Source organism: Prunus avium, chromosome 1 (assembly GCF_965620075.1).
Source record: "Prunus avium chromosome 1, drPruAviu1.hap1.1, whole genome shotgun sequence".
NCBI classification, from domain to species: Eukaryota; Viridiplantae; Streptophyta; class Magnoliopsida; order Rosales; family Rosaceae; genus Prunus; species Prunus avium.
In genome coordinates this window covers 61,548,028-61,561,501 of record NC_142284.1, presented here as the reverse complement: position 1 = coordinate 61,561,501, position 13,474 = coordinate 61,548,028, and the positions used below count along the sequence as shown (strand labels likewise).

General features: G+C 35.5%; 1 protein-coding gene across 1 annotated transcript; it reads left to right on the top strand.

Moving 5' to 3' along the window:
- The first annotated feature begins 5,800 nt into the window (after positions 1–5,800).
- Positions 5,801–11,161, top strand: LOC110765777 (uncharacterized). The gene is made up of 2 exons (XM_021969008.2): positions 5,801–8,758; positions 10,396–11,161. Exons 1-2 carry the CDS (start codon positions 6,187–6,189, stop codon positions 10,818–10,820), a joined length of 2,997 nt encoding a protein of 998 aa, XP_021824700.2. The 5' UTR covers positions 5,801–6,186; the 3' UTR covers positions 10,821–11,161.
- The last annotated feature ends 2,313 nt before the right edge of the window (positions 11,162–13,474 follow it).

Here is a 13,474-nt window from a genome sequence, read left to right as displayed (position 1 = left end):
TTATTATTATTATTAGTGTTGTTGTTGTTTATATTATTACCACTTTCATTATAAAGTATCATAAACTCAAAAGAAGATAAATGCTTTCTACCTTCTAGTTTCTACCATATCCTTCCACCTTCATCCCTCCTTCTATTCATGTATCATCCTAAATGACATATACAAACAATATATAGAATTGCTCAGAATCTTATAATGGCGTATTCTTTCAAAGGAATTATAAGGGAATGGTTTTATAGTATTTTTATTTAATTATTGTCTAATTATATGAAATATTGTTATGTTGTCATACTATCAATCTACTCAAACAAAAATCATTGACTTGGTATAGTTTAGTATTTTTTTTAGTACGTCAATATGACTGATATATAAGTTCATGTGACATTTCTACAAAAATCCCAATTTTAAACATAAAGACTCGGGATCTGATCGGATAACGAGTGCGGATCAGATTTTATCATTCATATGCAAAGCATATATATATATTACACATACATAGAGAGAAAGAGAGAGAGGTGCGGGCAACATATCCCACTCACTTTAGCTAGTCAATTTGAAACCTTCCAAGCTAGTGATGTTGGTCCTGAAAGTACTGTTATCGATAAAAACAAAGAAAAGCAAAACCTTTTTAAAGCAAGCTTAACCAAATGAAGACAAAATTTTGCAGATTTAAGAGGTTTTGCGCGTACAGCTTTTGCATGCATATATCAATTGAATACGCTAAGAACAAGCAACTTTTCCATGCAATGGACAAAAAACTTGCACAAAATCTTGCATAAAGAAATTTGCGTATCTTTGCTACATAATCTTGGTCGTTTGTTGGGGTAATGGCAGGGCCTTGAAATTGTCTAATATTGATTATAAAAAACCATCAAAGGCTCTGCTCATATTAAGTTTGTTGCTTGCATGTGCTTGAGGATGTTAGTGACAAATCCCGAAAGAGCTCCCCCCACGTACATAATTTTTTGTCTTTTCCACTAAATTTTTCATATTGGCTTCTACCTTTGAGATTTTTATAGGAGAGGATCCTTGTTGGAGAATAAAAATAAATTAATACCAAACAAAATTTAATAAAAGAAATTAACAGCAATAAAACAACACAATTTATCCTTGGCATGTTAATGGAGTCTTTAATTTGGTTTTCAATGTAAATATGTCTTTGCCATATTTGGTTTTCAATATATATATATGATTTTACAGAGTTTTTACGTAACCCTAGCTAGTTCTAAACTTCAAATCTTCACTCATTTTTATTACTCGTTGTCAATCGTATTTAGCGTTGTTGCTCTAAATATAGTCGACAACGAGCCACATTCATGTCATTGCTTGATAAACGAGCAGCCGCGGTATCTTTATCCTTCAAAATTCTCTCCACTGTTGAAGTTACTAGCTACTATCCAGTGTGTAAAAAGAGGCCAGAGATGTTTTAGCTCCCATTTTATCTTTCCCCTTTATTCTCTTTATTCTCCCTTTAATTTTGAATTTCCTTTATTAAGGGAAAATGCAGACAAGCGATCCACAGGACAAGTTTGCCCCATTATAACGAAGATGTTCCTTTAAGTAAAACACAAGATCGCTATCTTTTGATGAGGAAAGCTCTTTTCTTTGGGGCATCGCCAAAGTGGTTTTTCCAAATCCAATGAAAGGATTACAAGCGTGAAGAAAGATTGCTGCTGCCATGGCTTTCATGAATTGGGTCCTCCCTCCCTCCCTCCTAGTCAAAAAGGACAATGATGCTCTTTCCGTCCCAACATTGGTTTCATATGTGAGATTGTAATCATGCTGTCGTGTACCCTTATTTAGTTCAAACTTCAACTTGGCACCAACTTCAACCATTTTGACTGTCCCCATATATATATATATTCAATCATTTTCTCATATTCTTCATCTCAGTGTTAATACAAGAAAATCTCAGGTGCTTCTTTGACTCGGAATAATTTTGGTTTTACCATCCTTGGTATCTATCAAATTTGCTCAAAATAAGAGTTAATTAACCAAACACTTTAATTCATTTCACTATTTGGTTTAATCTAATTGCTCATTTGAATATATATATTTTTAAAGTTTATTCTTTTGTTTGACGAGGTAAACAAAGGGTTACATTGTGTGTCCGTCGAAAAAGAAGTAAATTAATTATATATCTTTTCGAGCAATCTTGCGCTTGTTGTTAATCGTGTTTATTTACTTTGCTGTTGTACTCGTTTTATGAAATAAATTTTATTTCAGAAATTGTGTTTTATTTTGGTTAAAATGTAAAAATAAATTACATGAATTAAACTGAAATTGGCTCAAAAAAGAGTTCATCGATAAAAAAAAAAAAGTTTAAACCATTAATAAAGCTAGGATCCCAAATTTTTTAGGACTGCTGGGTTGGAGGAAACATTGTTTAGGACCCTTTGTGTCATTATTTTAGGGTCCCAAAATTTGAGTTGAGGACCCTCCATATTGGAAATGGTATTAGAAAATCTTTATAGGATTTTTGGAGTATTTTGTGAAATTTTAAAATTAAGATAATTTGGTGCGCCTCCACTAACGATCACACAATATTGAAGAACTGATGCATAGGCATCCCAACTAAAATTACAAACTTAGAACAACCAAAAAGGGATAAAACTTGAAAAAACCAAACCATAAAAATACAAATAAAACTCTCACAAAAGAGAGGTGGAAAACTCTCACAAAATGAGAGGTGAAAAACTCTCACAAAAGGAGATGTGAAAACTACACAGAAAATTCAACGAGTCTTTGCGACTTATTCCAAACTTAAAGAAACCGCAAAAAGGATGGTGGTAGAAATCCTACACTAAAATGCAAGTGGAGATTCGACGCTGAGACACAATCGCCTGTGATGGGTGGAGGAAAATCGCAATAAAGCGAGGACAAATAGGTGAAACCTTCTGCCTTTGGAAATAGGGGAAGAGATGAGAAGGGAGATGATAGGAAGAGAGGAGGGGAGAGGGGAGGAAGAACAGTGGCTTCCTCCCCCCTCAAAGTGAAAACGACTCTAGAGTGTTTTTTAGGAGAAAAGGGGGCTAGGGTTTTAGAATATAGCCAAGGATCTAGTCTAGCTTTTTATATTTTATATATATGATAGTCTAAACCACTCTAAACTATCATAATGTACGTCATAAGGAATTCAAAACTTGAGTGCAAATGAGTAGACACAGTACCCTAATCAACTATAACTTATATTTGTTAAAAAAACATTAATTAAATGAGAGAACAAAGATACATTCTTTCAGCTAGATAATGAGATAACAAAGCTACTAAATTTCCGTAAAGGAAAGAAGAGAACATGATTCTTTCTTTTGGGCAATTTGGTAGTGCCACAGAAAGTCAATTATCAGAAAATTTGCAGTCCCACGTTTTCTTCTCAGTTATTATTGCTATATAGGAGCTGCTCTATCTATTCTAAGTACTCTATATTGTTATTCCACAAACAATCATTGAGATACTTTTATATATATGACGGTAGCACTGCTATATTGGTATTATTAATTCACCAAAAGTATAACATGTAACTATATTGGATAAATCGTTACACAACTTTCTAAATACTCTTTCTAATCAAATTATAACATGTAACTATTTCGGATAAATTGAATTATCTATTTTCTTAATCGGTAAGATACAAAAAAAACATTTGATAAATGTAACTCCTCCTTTCAGATATTGACAAAATTTAACAAATGTGATGTACCAATGGACCCATAGTCTTCCAATCGACGGTAGGCACTGAATTTATCACCAAAAAAAAGTATCTCAATATTGTGCAAATCTTTGATTACCAATGAAATCCCTCTGTTGGATCTTAGTATTATTGTCTCTAAAAATTTAAAGGTTATAGACAAAAGCAAAGTACTGAGATGTTCCCTCTTGGAATTTAACTAGAAAACATGAAACTTCCAACTATGCCATTACCAAGCTACACATTTGCGTGACCACATTAGGGTTTATTGTAAAGCCAAGGCCACAAGATAGTGACCCTTCAATAGGGCAGGCCTGCCCATTAATAAGACAGATTGAGACACCTCAAAAAGAGCACACACTCTTCTTTCTTCCACCCAATCAGCCCCCTCCTTGCCATGAAGCCAAGACAGACACTATTGTATTATAATTTGTATGACAAAGCCCACATGAGAGAGAGAGTTCATGTTCATACAAGAGCGCTCTTTCCCATGCATGAGGGGCCATGGATTTTTCTTTCTTTCTTTCTTTTTTGAGAGAGAGAGAGAGAGAGAGATTATGAGTTCTTCAAGTTAATACAATAGCACTCTTTTCCATGTGAATTTGGAGGAGGAGAAGGAGGGAGGGAGGGGTCATGGATTATTTTTTTCTTCCTTTATTTTCTGTTCTTTAATTTGCTTTTCTTTTGAAGTGGAAGATCAAAAGCAGATTATACATCTCTGCTTTTACTTTTCAGCCCTCTCTTTAAGACTATTCCATCTTCTAATAAAGCCCTTAAAAACCATCTAACATAGAGAGTATGGTCCCAGGCAGCCTCTGTAGGGCAAAGAAGGAGAAGGAATAAAGCTGCACAAAAAAGCTTCCAGTGGTTTCATATTCCATGCAACATAATTATATATTGATCATTCAACAACAACATGGTAATGATATATTAATAATCACTCATCTTTTACTTCTTACAACCACTGTACATCTTGCAGGCACATGTTTCCAACCTCAAGATAATCAGTCTATATGGGGAATTACCCCTTCTTTTTGTTTTTAGTTTAGTTTTTTTTTTCTTGGGTTGGTTTTTAGGATAAGAAATTACACATCACAAATCCACAATGGTATATTCTGCAGCTTTTAAATCCAATGTTGGGTTTGACTGATTGATGAAACACAATTACAGATTGTCATGACATGATGAGGCGAGCAGGACTGCTATATATCTGATACATTGTATTTGTATTATAACTATTTGATTTGATGGGTTCTTTATGCATGGCCCAAGTGTTTATATGCATGGCACACTGATGCACATTTGAATTTTATAACAAGATGAACAACAAAAGATGCTACCTAGCTGTACTATTGCTTTCTGGAAATTATCCAAACAGTACTTTTTTCTACATTCTTAAAACATCCTGACAGCAATTTGGAAATCTTTTATTTTATATGGTGGCAAAAGTGATATGCAAAAAATTATAGTCCATGAGGTTTTAACAAGCTAAAGTCTCTCATCCAGATGTTCACATGTTATTATTATGTGCATGTCATTGTAAACAACGAGAAAAGCAGAGAGGGGTAATAGAAAATACATAGCGTCCATATCCTGTTCATCGGAGTGAGAAATCTCAATACCAAAGATTTTGATTATTTTTTGGTCCAAATAAACCAACAAGGCAAGAAGTATAGCCTCAAATTTCAATCAAATTGCATCTTCGAGGCAATAAAAAAACAACATTTGTAGTATTGGCAGGCATTAAATGCTTTCCTCACCTTTCATTTTCCCCTCACAAGTACATCATGGTGCTTGGAAAATGAGGTTACCAGCTGATAGTCACCAAAATCTTCAAGACAATGGAACCATTTTCAATGATTGAAAGTGCAGCTCCATTGCCACTCGTCTCATTCAAAGCAATAAAGACCATTCTTTGATTAAAGCTAAAGGGCAATTTTGTCATATGAATAAAGAAAGAGAGAGCATCATCAACTTTACTTTTCCTCCCCAAATCTTAACTTTAAATTTCTGTTATCCAACGGCCTTCTTATTTTCCATCTTATTGTCAAATTTTTATTTTTATTTTTAATAATGTTTTGATCAAACCTTCTTCCACTTTTCTATCTTAGCTTTGTCTAAAGAAGAAGGCTAATAACTTAGAGAAATATAGAAAGGGAGCTCACATACACACCAGTCCAGTCCCAGCAGAATTTCAATCTTCCTCTCTTCTCTCAGAGAGAGAAAAGAAAAGAAAAGAACAGAACAGAAAAGAAAAGAAAGAGAGAAAAAGGAGAAAAGCAGAGGCATAGTTTCTTCCTTGTATTTGAAGACTCTTTCTTTGTGAAGATGTTTGATTCCTTAACCCCATACTCACTTGAAGTTTCTCAGATTCCTCTTACTTTTCCTTCCTTTTCCGGAAAATCCACAACTACCCAAATGCTTAAATCCCTTCATCTTCTCTTTGAATACTTCCAAACCCAATTTTCTTGAATATTTTTCCCAAGAAAAAAACCATCATGGTCCTTCCTTTCATTGTCTTGACATTTTTCTCTCTTCTTGGCACCTCTTGCTTTGCTTCTTCTTTGGTCAGTGATTTTCATGTCTTGGTCACACTCAAGCACGGCTTCCAATTCCCCGAACCGGCTTTAAGCACTTGGAATTCTTCATCTCCAAGATCAGTTTGTTCATGGGCTGGAATTCGATGCTATAGAGGAAGAGTTGTTGCAGTGGACTTGACAGATTTCAATCTTTTTGGCTCTGTATCTCCACTGATTTCAGGCCTCAACCGGCTCACCGACCTCTCTCTTGCAGGAAACAACTTCACAGGCAGCATTGCCATTGCCAACTTCACAAACCTTCAGTTCCTCAACATATCTAACAACCAATTCAGTGGGAGCTTGGATTGGAACTACTCAAGCATTGCCAACTTGGAAGTGTTTGATGCTTATAACAACAACTTCACTGCTGCTCTTCCACTTGGGATTTTTAGCTTGAAGAAGCTCAGGTACTTGGATCTTGGAGGCAATTTTTTCAATGGAAAAATCCCAGCATCATATGGGAATTTGGCCAGCTTGGAGTACTTGTCACTTGCAGGCAATGATCTGAATGGAGAAATTCCAGGTGACTTGGGCAATCTCACTAACTTGAGAGAGATTTACTTGGGCTACTACAACGTTTTTGAAGGTGGGATTCCAAAGGAGTTCGGGAAATTGGTCAATCTGGTTCACATGGATCTCTCAAGCTGTGAATTAGACGGGCCAATTCCCCGGGAGCTGGGGAATTTGAAGGCGCTCGACACGCTTTACTTGCACATCAATCTGCTCTCAGGCTCAATCCCAAGGCAGCTAGGCAACTTGACAAACTTGGTCAATCTTGACCTCTCCAACAATGCACTGACTGGTGAAATCCCATTTGAGTTTGCCAATCTCAGACAACTCAAGCTTTTCAACCTCTTCATGAACAGATTGCATGGCTCAATCCCAGACTACGTTGCAGATTTGCCTAACTTGGAAACTCTGGGGCTGTGGATGAACAACTTCACTGGAATAATTCCACAGAAGCTTGGCCAGAATGGGAAGCTTCAACTGCTCGATTTGTCATCGAATAAGCTCACCGGTAAAATCCCACCAAACTTGTGTTCATCAAATCAGCTGAGAATACTAATTCTCTTGAAAAACTTTCTCTTTGGACCAATCCCTGAAGCCTTAGGGGCATGTTCTAGTCTCACTAGAGTGAGGCTGGGGCAGAATTACTTAAATGGTAGCATACCAAATGGCTTAATTTACTTGCCTCTGCTGAGCTTAGTAGAGTTGCAAAACAATTACCTATCTGGAATGTTGCTAGAGAATTCAAATGGCTCATTGGAGCCGGCCAAATTAGGCCAGCTTAATCTGGCAGACAACCTCCTATCCGGTCCTTTACCCTACTCGCTTTCGAATTTCTCTTCCCTCCAAATCCTCCTACTTAGTGGAAATCAGTTCTCTGGTCCAATCCCACCTTCAATAGGCCAACTCCATCAAGTACTAAAACTCGATCTTAGCAGAAATTCACTCTCTGGTGAAATCCCACCAGAAATTGGAAACTGTTTCCATCTCACCTACCTTGACATGAGCCAGAACAACCTCTCTGGCTCAATCCCACCAGAAATTTCCATCATTCACATCCTGAATTACTTGAACATATCAAGAAACCACTTGAACCAAAACATTCCCAGATCAATAGGCACCATGAAGAGCCTCACAATTGCTGATTTTTCCTTCAATGATTTCTCGGGAAAGCTACCCGAATCAGGGCAGTTCGCCTTCTTTAATGCCTCTGCTTTCGCGGGCAATCCCCATCTTTGCGGTTCACTCCTAAACAATCCTTGCAACTTCACTGCAATCACAAACACACCGCGAAAACCCCCCGCGGATTTCAAGCTGATCTTCGCGTTAGGCCTGCTAATATGCTCACTGGTGTTTGCTGCTGCTGCTATAATCAAAGCCAAATCATTCAAAAGAAACGGCCCGAATTCATGGAAAATGACTTCCTTCCAGAAGCTGGAATTCACAATCTTCGACATCCTCGAATGCGTGAAAGATGGGAATGTGATTGGAAGAGGAGGAGCAGGGATTGTTTACCATGGAAAAATGCCAAATGGGGTTGAAATTGCTGTCAAAAAACTCCTTGGTTTTGGACCAAACAGCCATGATCACGGCTTCAGAGCAGAAATTCAAACCTTAGGCAACATTCGGCACAGAAACATTGTGAGATTGCTGGCATTTTGCTCAAACAAAGAAACCAATCTTCTTGTTTACGAGTACATGAGAAATGGAAGCCTGGGGGAGGCATTGCATGGGAAAAAGGGAGGATTCTTGGGGTGGAATTTGAGGTACAAAATTGCCATTGAAGCTGCCAAAGGCCTGTGCTACCTTCACCATGATTGTTCTCCATTGATACTTCACAGGGATGTAAAATCAAACAACATTTTGCTCGATTCGAGCTTCGAAGCGCACGTTGCTGATTTCGGGCTCGCTAAGTTCTTGATTGATGGTGGAACATCTGAGTGTATGTCTGCAATTGCAGGCTCTTATGGCTACATTGCACCTGGTACGTACATTATTTCTCCCTCTTTATAGATTTTACCAATTTGTGAATTTTTTTCCAAGCTTTTTGGTGTAGGTTGGGTAGAGTCAGAAGTTAGTTGGTATGGTAGTTAAGTTAGTTAATCTGTGAATTTCTGGTACTTTGGGGGTCATGACATTAGACAATCATAGCCGTCAGTTTTCAGTTCTTATGTTTCAGATTATCGATCAGACGAACAAAGTAGCCTGATGGTGTCAATCTAGCTCCCAAAAAAAAAAAGGGTGATGAAAATAGTCATTGTAACAAAAAAAAAATCATAAAATAGCCATACATAAACTTAAGAATTGCTGAAAAAAAAATCAAACATAATTAGTTTTCGGGTTCATGTTATAAATTTTGTGATTCTAAACTCTGGCTAGTAAATACTATCATGCCTAGTACTAGTCTTCTATTTTCTATAGAATAATTTTAAAAAATTCCTTTGAATATGATTTCTTTTTATGTGGCTTCATCATTTCTATAAGAAATATGCATATCTGTGTAATCATTTGAATAAGTATATGGGTCCACTGAGGTGGCTGGCCTTGAGTATTTTTAATTCATTGCAAATTTTTAATCTCCAAAAAAATTATAATATAACAAAATGGTTTTACTATTTGTTTATGCTTATAAATTATTACTACATCTCTCTCTCTCTCTCTCTCTCTCTCTCTCTCTCTCTCTCTCTCCATACAGAAAGAATTTGGAAAGCAAAACAAAATGTGAAAAGTATTTTTTATCTCAGTACATATAACAAAATCTTATTGATTGATTCATGTATTGCTTCCATTGACACATTGATTTTTGAGTTGTGATTCCCTAATATCTATCTTTTTTGGTAAATGTGTAATATATATATATCACAAACAAAGCCCTGCACTACACAATCTCTTGAACTCCATAACCATAAGCCATGCACCAAGATTTTCTCTGCAGTACGCACAAAATCCAATTTGCTAAAATGACATGCCAACAAAAAAAACCACCATGATTTGAGCCAGCCACAGAGGAGAGAGAGAGAGAGAGAGAAGCAAAGAAGATGATGATGCATGGAATTTTCTTGGTAACCACAAAACACACAAACTGCCTCTAAATTCTGTGCCTGGAGGACTTCTCGATCCTCAGCTTATTGTGGGGGTCCATTTTTTATCGTTTTTCAAAACTTTTGATTTAATAATTTATTGTATGCTGTATGTACAATTCTGATATCAGAAATATGAGAGGTCAATATGACACACAAAACACAACAGTCTGACAGTGATGTCTAACACAACGAGCGTTGAGTGTCGTGAAAGCTAACCCGACACGCCCACCACCACCACTGCAATCTTTTTTGGCTTTTGTTTGAGAGCAACAAAGTGGGTTTGGTCTTACGTGGAAAGAGAAACACCTCCCTCTCTCTTTTTTCAGCTGCTTCGCCCTTGTTTTTTTTGGTTTCTTCCTTGCAACTTGCATCCCTAAACCTATCGCCTTTTTATGGCTCGGTTTGTCTAGTTTGGGCTTTCACTTAGCTGGCTCAAAAACTAGTTTGGACCTTGGCCTTCTTTTGCTGTTCATTCTTTCAGACCATTAAATCTTGCAGTGCGTCATATTAATTGATGTTTATTATGCATGTGTTGCAGAGTACGCATATACACTGAAGGTGGATGAGAAGAGCGATGTATATAGCTTTGGGGTTGTTCTGTTAGAACTTCTAACAGGGCGTCGTCCAGTGGGAGAGTTCGGGGAAGGCGTCGACATAGTGCAGTGGTCAAAGAAAGCGACGAATTGTCGAAAAGAAGATGTTACAAGCATTGTTGATCCAAGGCTAGCAATATCTGTGCCCAAAGATGAAGCAATGCACTTGTTCTTCATTGCAATGCTTTGCATCCAAGAACACAGTGTGGAGAGGCCAACAATGAGAGAAGTTGTTCAAATGCTATCGGAGTTTCCTCGCCACTCCCCGGACTACTTCCAGTCCTCCTCATCCTTAGCCACTTCCCAACAATCCAAGAATACTGAGAAAGACACAAAACGTGCCAAGTTCAAACAAGATATTTTGGTTTAATATGAAGCAAACATGAATTTATTTTTTTTTCTACATAATTTTTTAGAGTTTAATTAATATATGGTGTCTTAAAGCGGCTCGATTTTGTTGTGGCCGTGCTATGTGGAAACTAGATTTTTTTTATTTATTTTTTGGTTTAATTATTTTGGTTACATTTAGGAAGGGAACGCTGGTCAATTAACAAATGTAGGAGAATAATTAAAGGATGCACTTCTTTTCAAGGGGTATGCACTTTGAGAAAAGCGCATGCATGCTTAATGGAGCCATATCAGGCTCTTTGTATCATAATATATAGTATTTACATATGATTAATATGATCGCTTTTTATTTCACTTATTAAAGATTATTTTTAGTTACATTTGTAAATTTGTATGAAGTGTATATGTGCATATACGAGTATTATTTCACCTTTTTCCACACTAATCACTCTTTTAGGTCCACGGTCCACCACACAATTGAATTATGAATAGAAATCATTAGTCATTTCACAATCATTTCAACATTTTATCATGCATAATGCAATCGCCCATTTGTTTTCTTACAATTAGATGATTAAACAATCTCTTATTTTCGTCAGGACTGACCCTGACTCTTGGGTAGCCTAAGCCGTGGGCAACAAATTAAATAAGGCCCTTTCTTTACTTTTGTGTGGCCTAGGGCGATAAATTAAATGAGGCCCTTCCTTTAGTATATAATAAAGCATAATAAGAATTTTTTTTTTCTCATTCATTCTTTTTGGTTTAAAAATAATAATTCATTCAACTAACAAAACAAAAGTACATGAACAATAAACAACAAAAACCATATTTAGGTCCATTAGCCAAATAGCTTATAACATGACAACAAAATAACATATTCTTTGATAGAAGTTCTCACGTGGCTCAGTTGCTCTTCAATGCATAATTGCACACAAATAGTTGCTTTGAATTCCTCTGCACCATCTACAAACCAAAAAACATAAACAATAACATTAAAAAGTACAAATGATCACCGAAAAATTCTTTATCTTTTAGCATATTGAGAAGCAAAATCATCAATAACGTCTTCAAAATCAAGCTTTTCTAACATATTCTTTTCAATGCATAAGATTGTCAATCCATTCAACCTTTCTTGTGACATAGTAGAACGCAAGTAAGATTTTATTAATTTTCATTTTGAAAAACTTCTTTATGCATATCCCACAGTCAATATAATTCTATAAGCAACTAAGACATTTGGAAAACAATCCACAACTTTTACAAACTCAAGAACTTGAATGACTGTCTTTGTCTCTTTTGGTAAATACATTTGTAACACTTCCAATTCATAAAACAAATAAGCAACATTAATATCATATTCATTGCCATATGTTAAAGCAGCTTCAAGATTGGCACAACATTCATGCAATCTATTATAATTCATTTCTAATAACTTTTTAAGATCAAACAAAAAACCAAAAAAACCTTCAAAAAAATTTCTAATTTTTCAAATCTACTCCTCAAAGAATAAATAACAGTATCAACTACAACACGAAAATAATTAACCCTAAAATATTCTTCAGCGATTGAAAAGTCTCTTCATGATCATTTTCATCAAATTGTTTTTTCCTACAAATTTGACGTTTTTCAAGAAATACAGGGTCAATTTCCATCTTAAGTGCAATCTATTTTGCATAAAGTAAGGAAGATGTGAACCCATTTTCCCTATAGTCTACAAAATAAGAAACAAGGCCCTTCAAATTTTTTATTGCAACATCTGTATATCCTCATATTGCAATTTTTGACTAACAAAGTCAAATTATTTTCAAAAAGTTATGCCATATAGTCATGCCCAACAAAAATTCAAAACTTTCAAGTTCATATGTTGCTAAAGATTTAACTTCAATCATTGTTTTGGCATCTTCACTAACTGTAGAAAATTCAAACAAAGCTTGTCTTATATCATCAATTTGGGTTATTATGGCTCTAACACTATTAATATGACTTTCCCATCTTGTTGTTGACAATGGTTTAAGAGTTAATCCGTGGACATGATCTTGAAAGAAGCCCCTTACATTATCAATATCAAGTTTAAAATACTTTAAATACAACTTGTAACTCATTAAAAAGCCCCAATCCAGATGTATCATCACTTTCAAGAACTCTAAAACATACCCTTCTACCTTTATTGGAGCATTTGACATATCTACACATCGAATTTTAAAGTTATTTGCTCATGGTGACTTGCATCTGGAGTACAATAAAGTATTACATAAAAAATATTTTGCCTATTTGATTTTTCAGTTATAGCACTTTTAACTTTAGAGCCTAACGTACCAATAAACTCATTTTGAGTTTTATGACTAAGATAGTGATAATTAATCTCATTATTTTGAATACGTCTAAAATGCTCTTGCATTACCACATCAAATTATACAATCAATTCAAGCAGCCCCAAAAGTTACCATGATTATCTTTGAACATTTTCTCATTCTCTCCACGAAAAGCTAAACTTCTTTTAGCATGACATTTGAAAACATAAATTATTCTGACTAAAACTAGTTTTCAATGTTCGTTCTCTTTTTTAATTTGCACTTGTATATCTTTATCAATTATTATTATTTTTCAATGTAATTTGCAAATCAATTCAAGTTCTCATGTTAGTGATATGCTCAATAATATTCACAAACTCTAAAG

Excerpts from the sequence above, each read along its gene's own strand:
- LOC110765777 (XM_021969008.2), top strand. The coding sequence starts at position 6,187 with ATGGTCCTTCCTTTCATTGTCTTGACATTTTTCTCTCTTCTTGGCACC. Across the intron at positions 8,759-10,395 it reads TTATGGCTACATTGCACCTG|AGTACGCATATACACTGAAG; the intron begins GTACGTACATTA and ends CATGTGTTGCAG.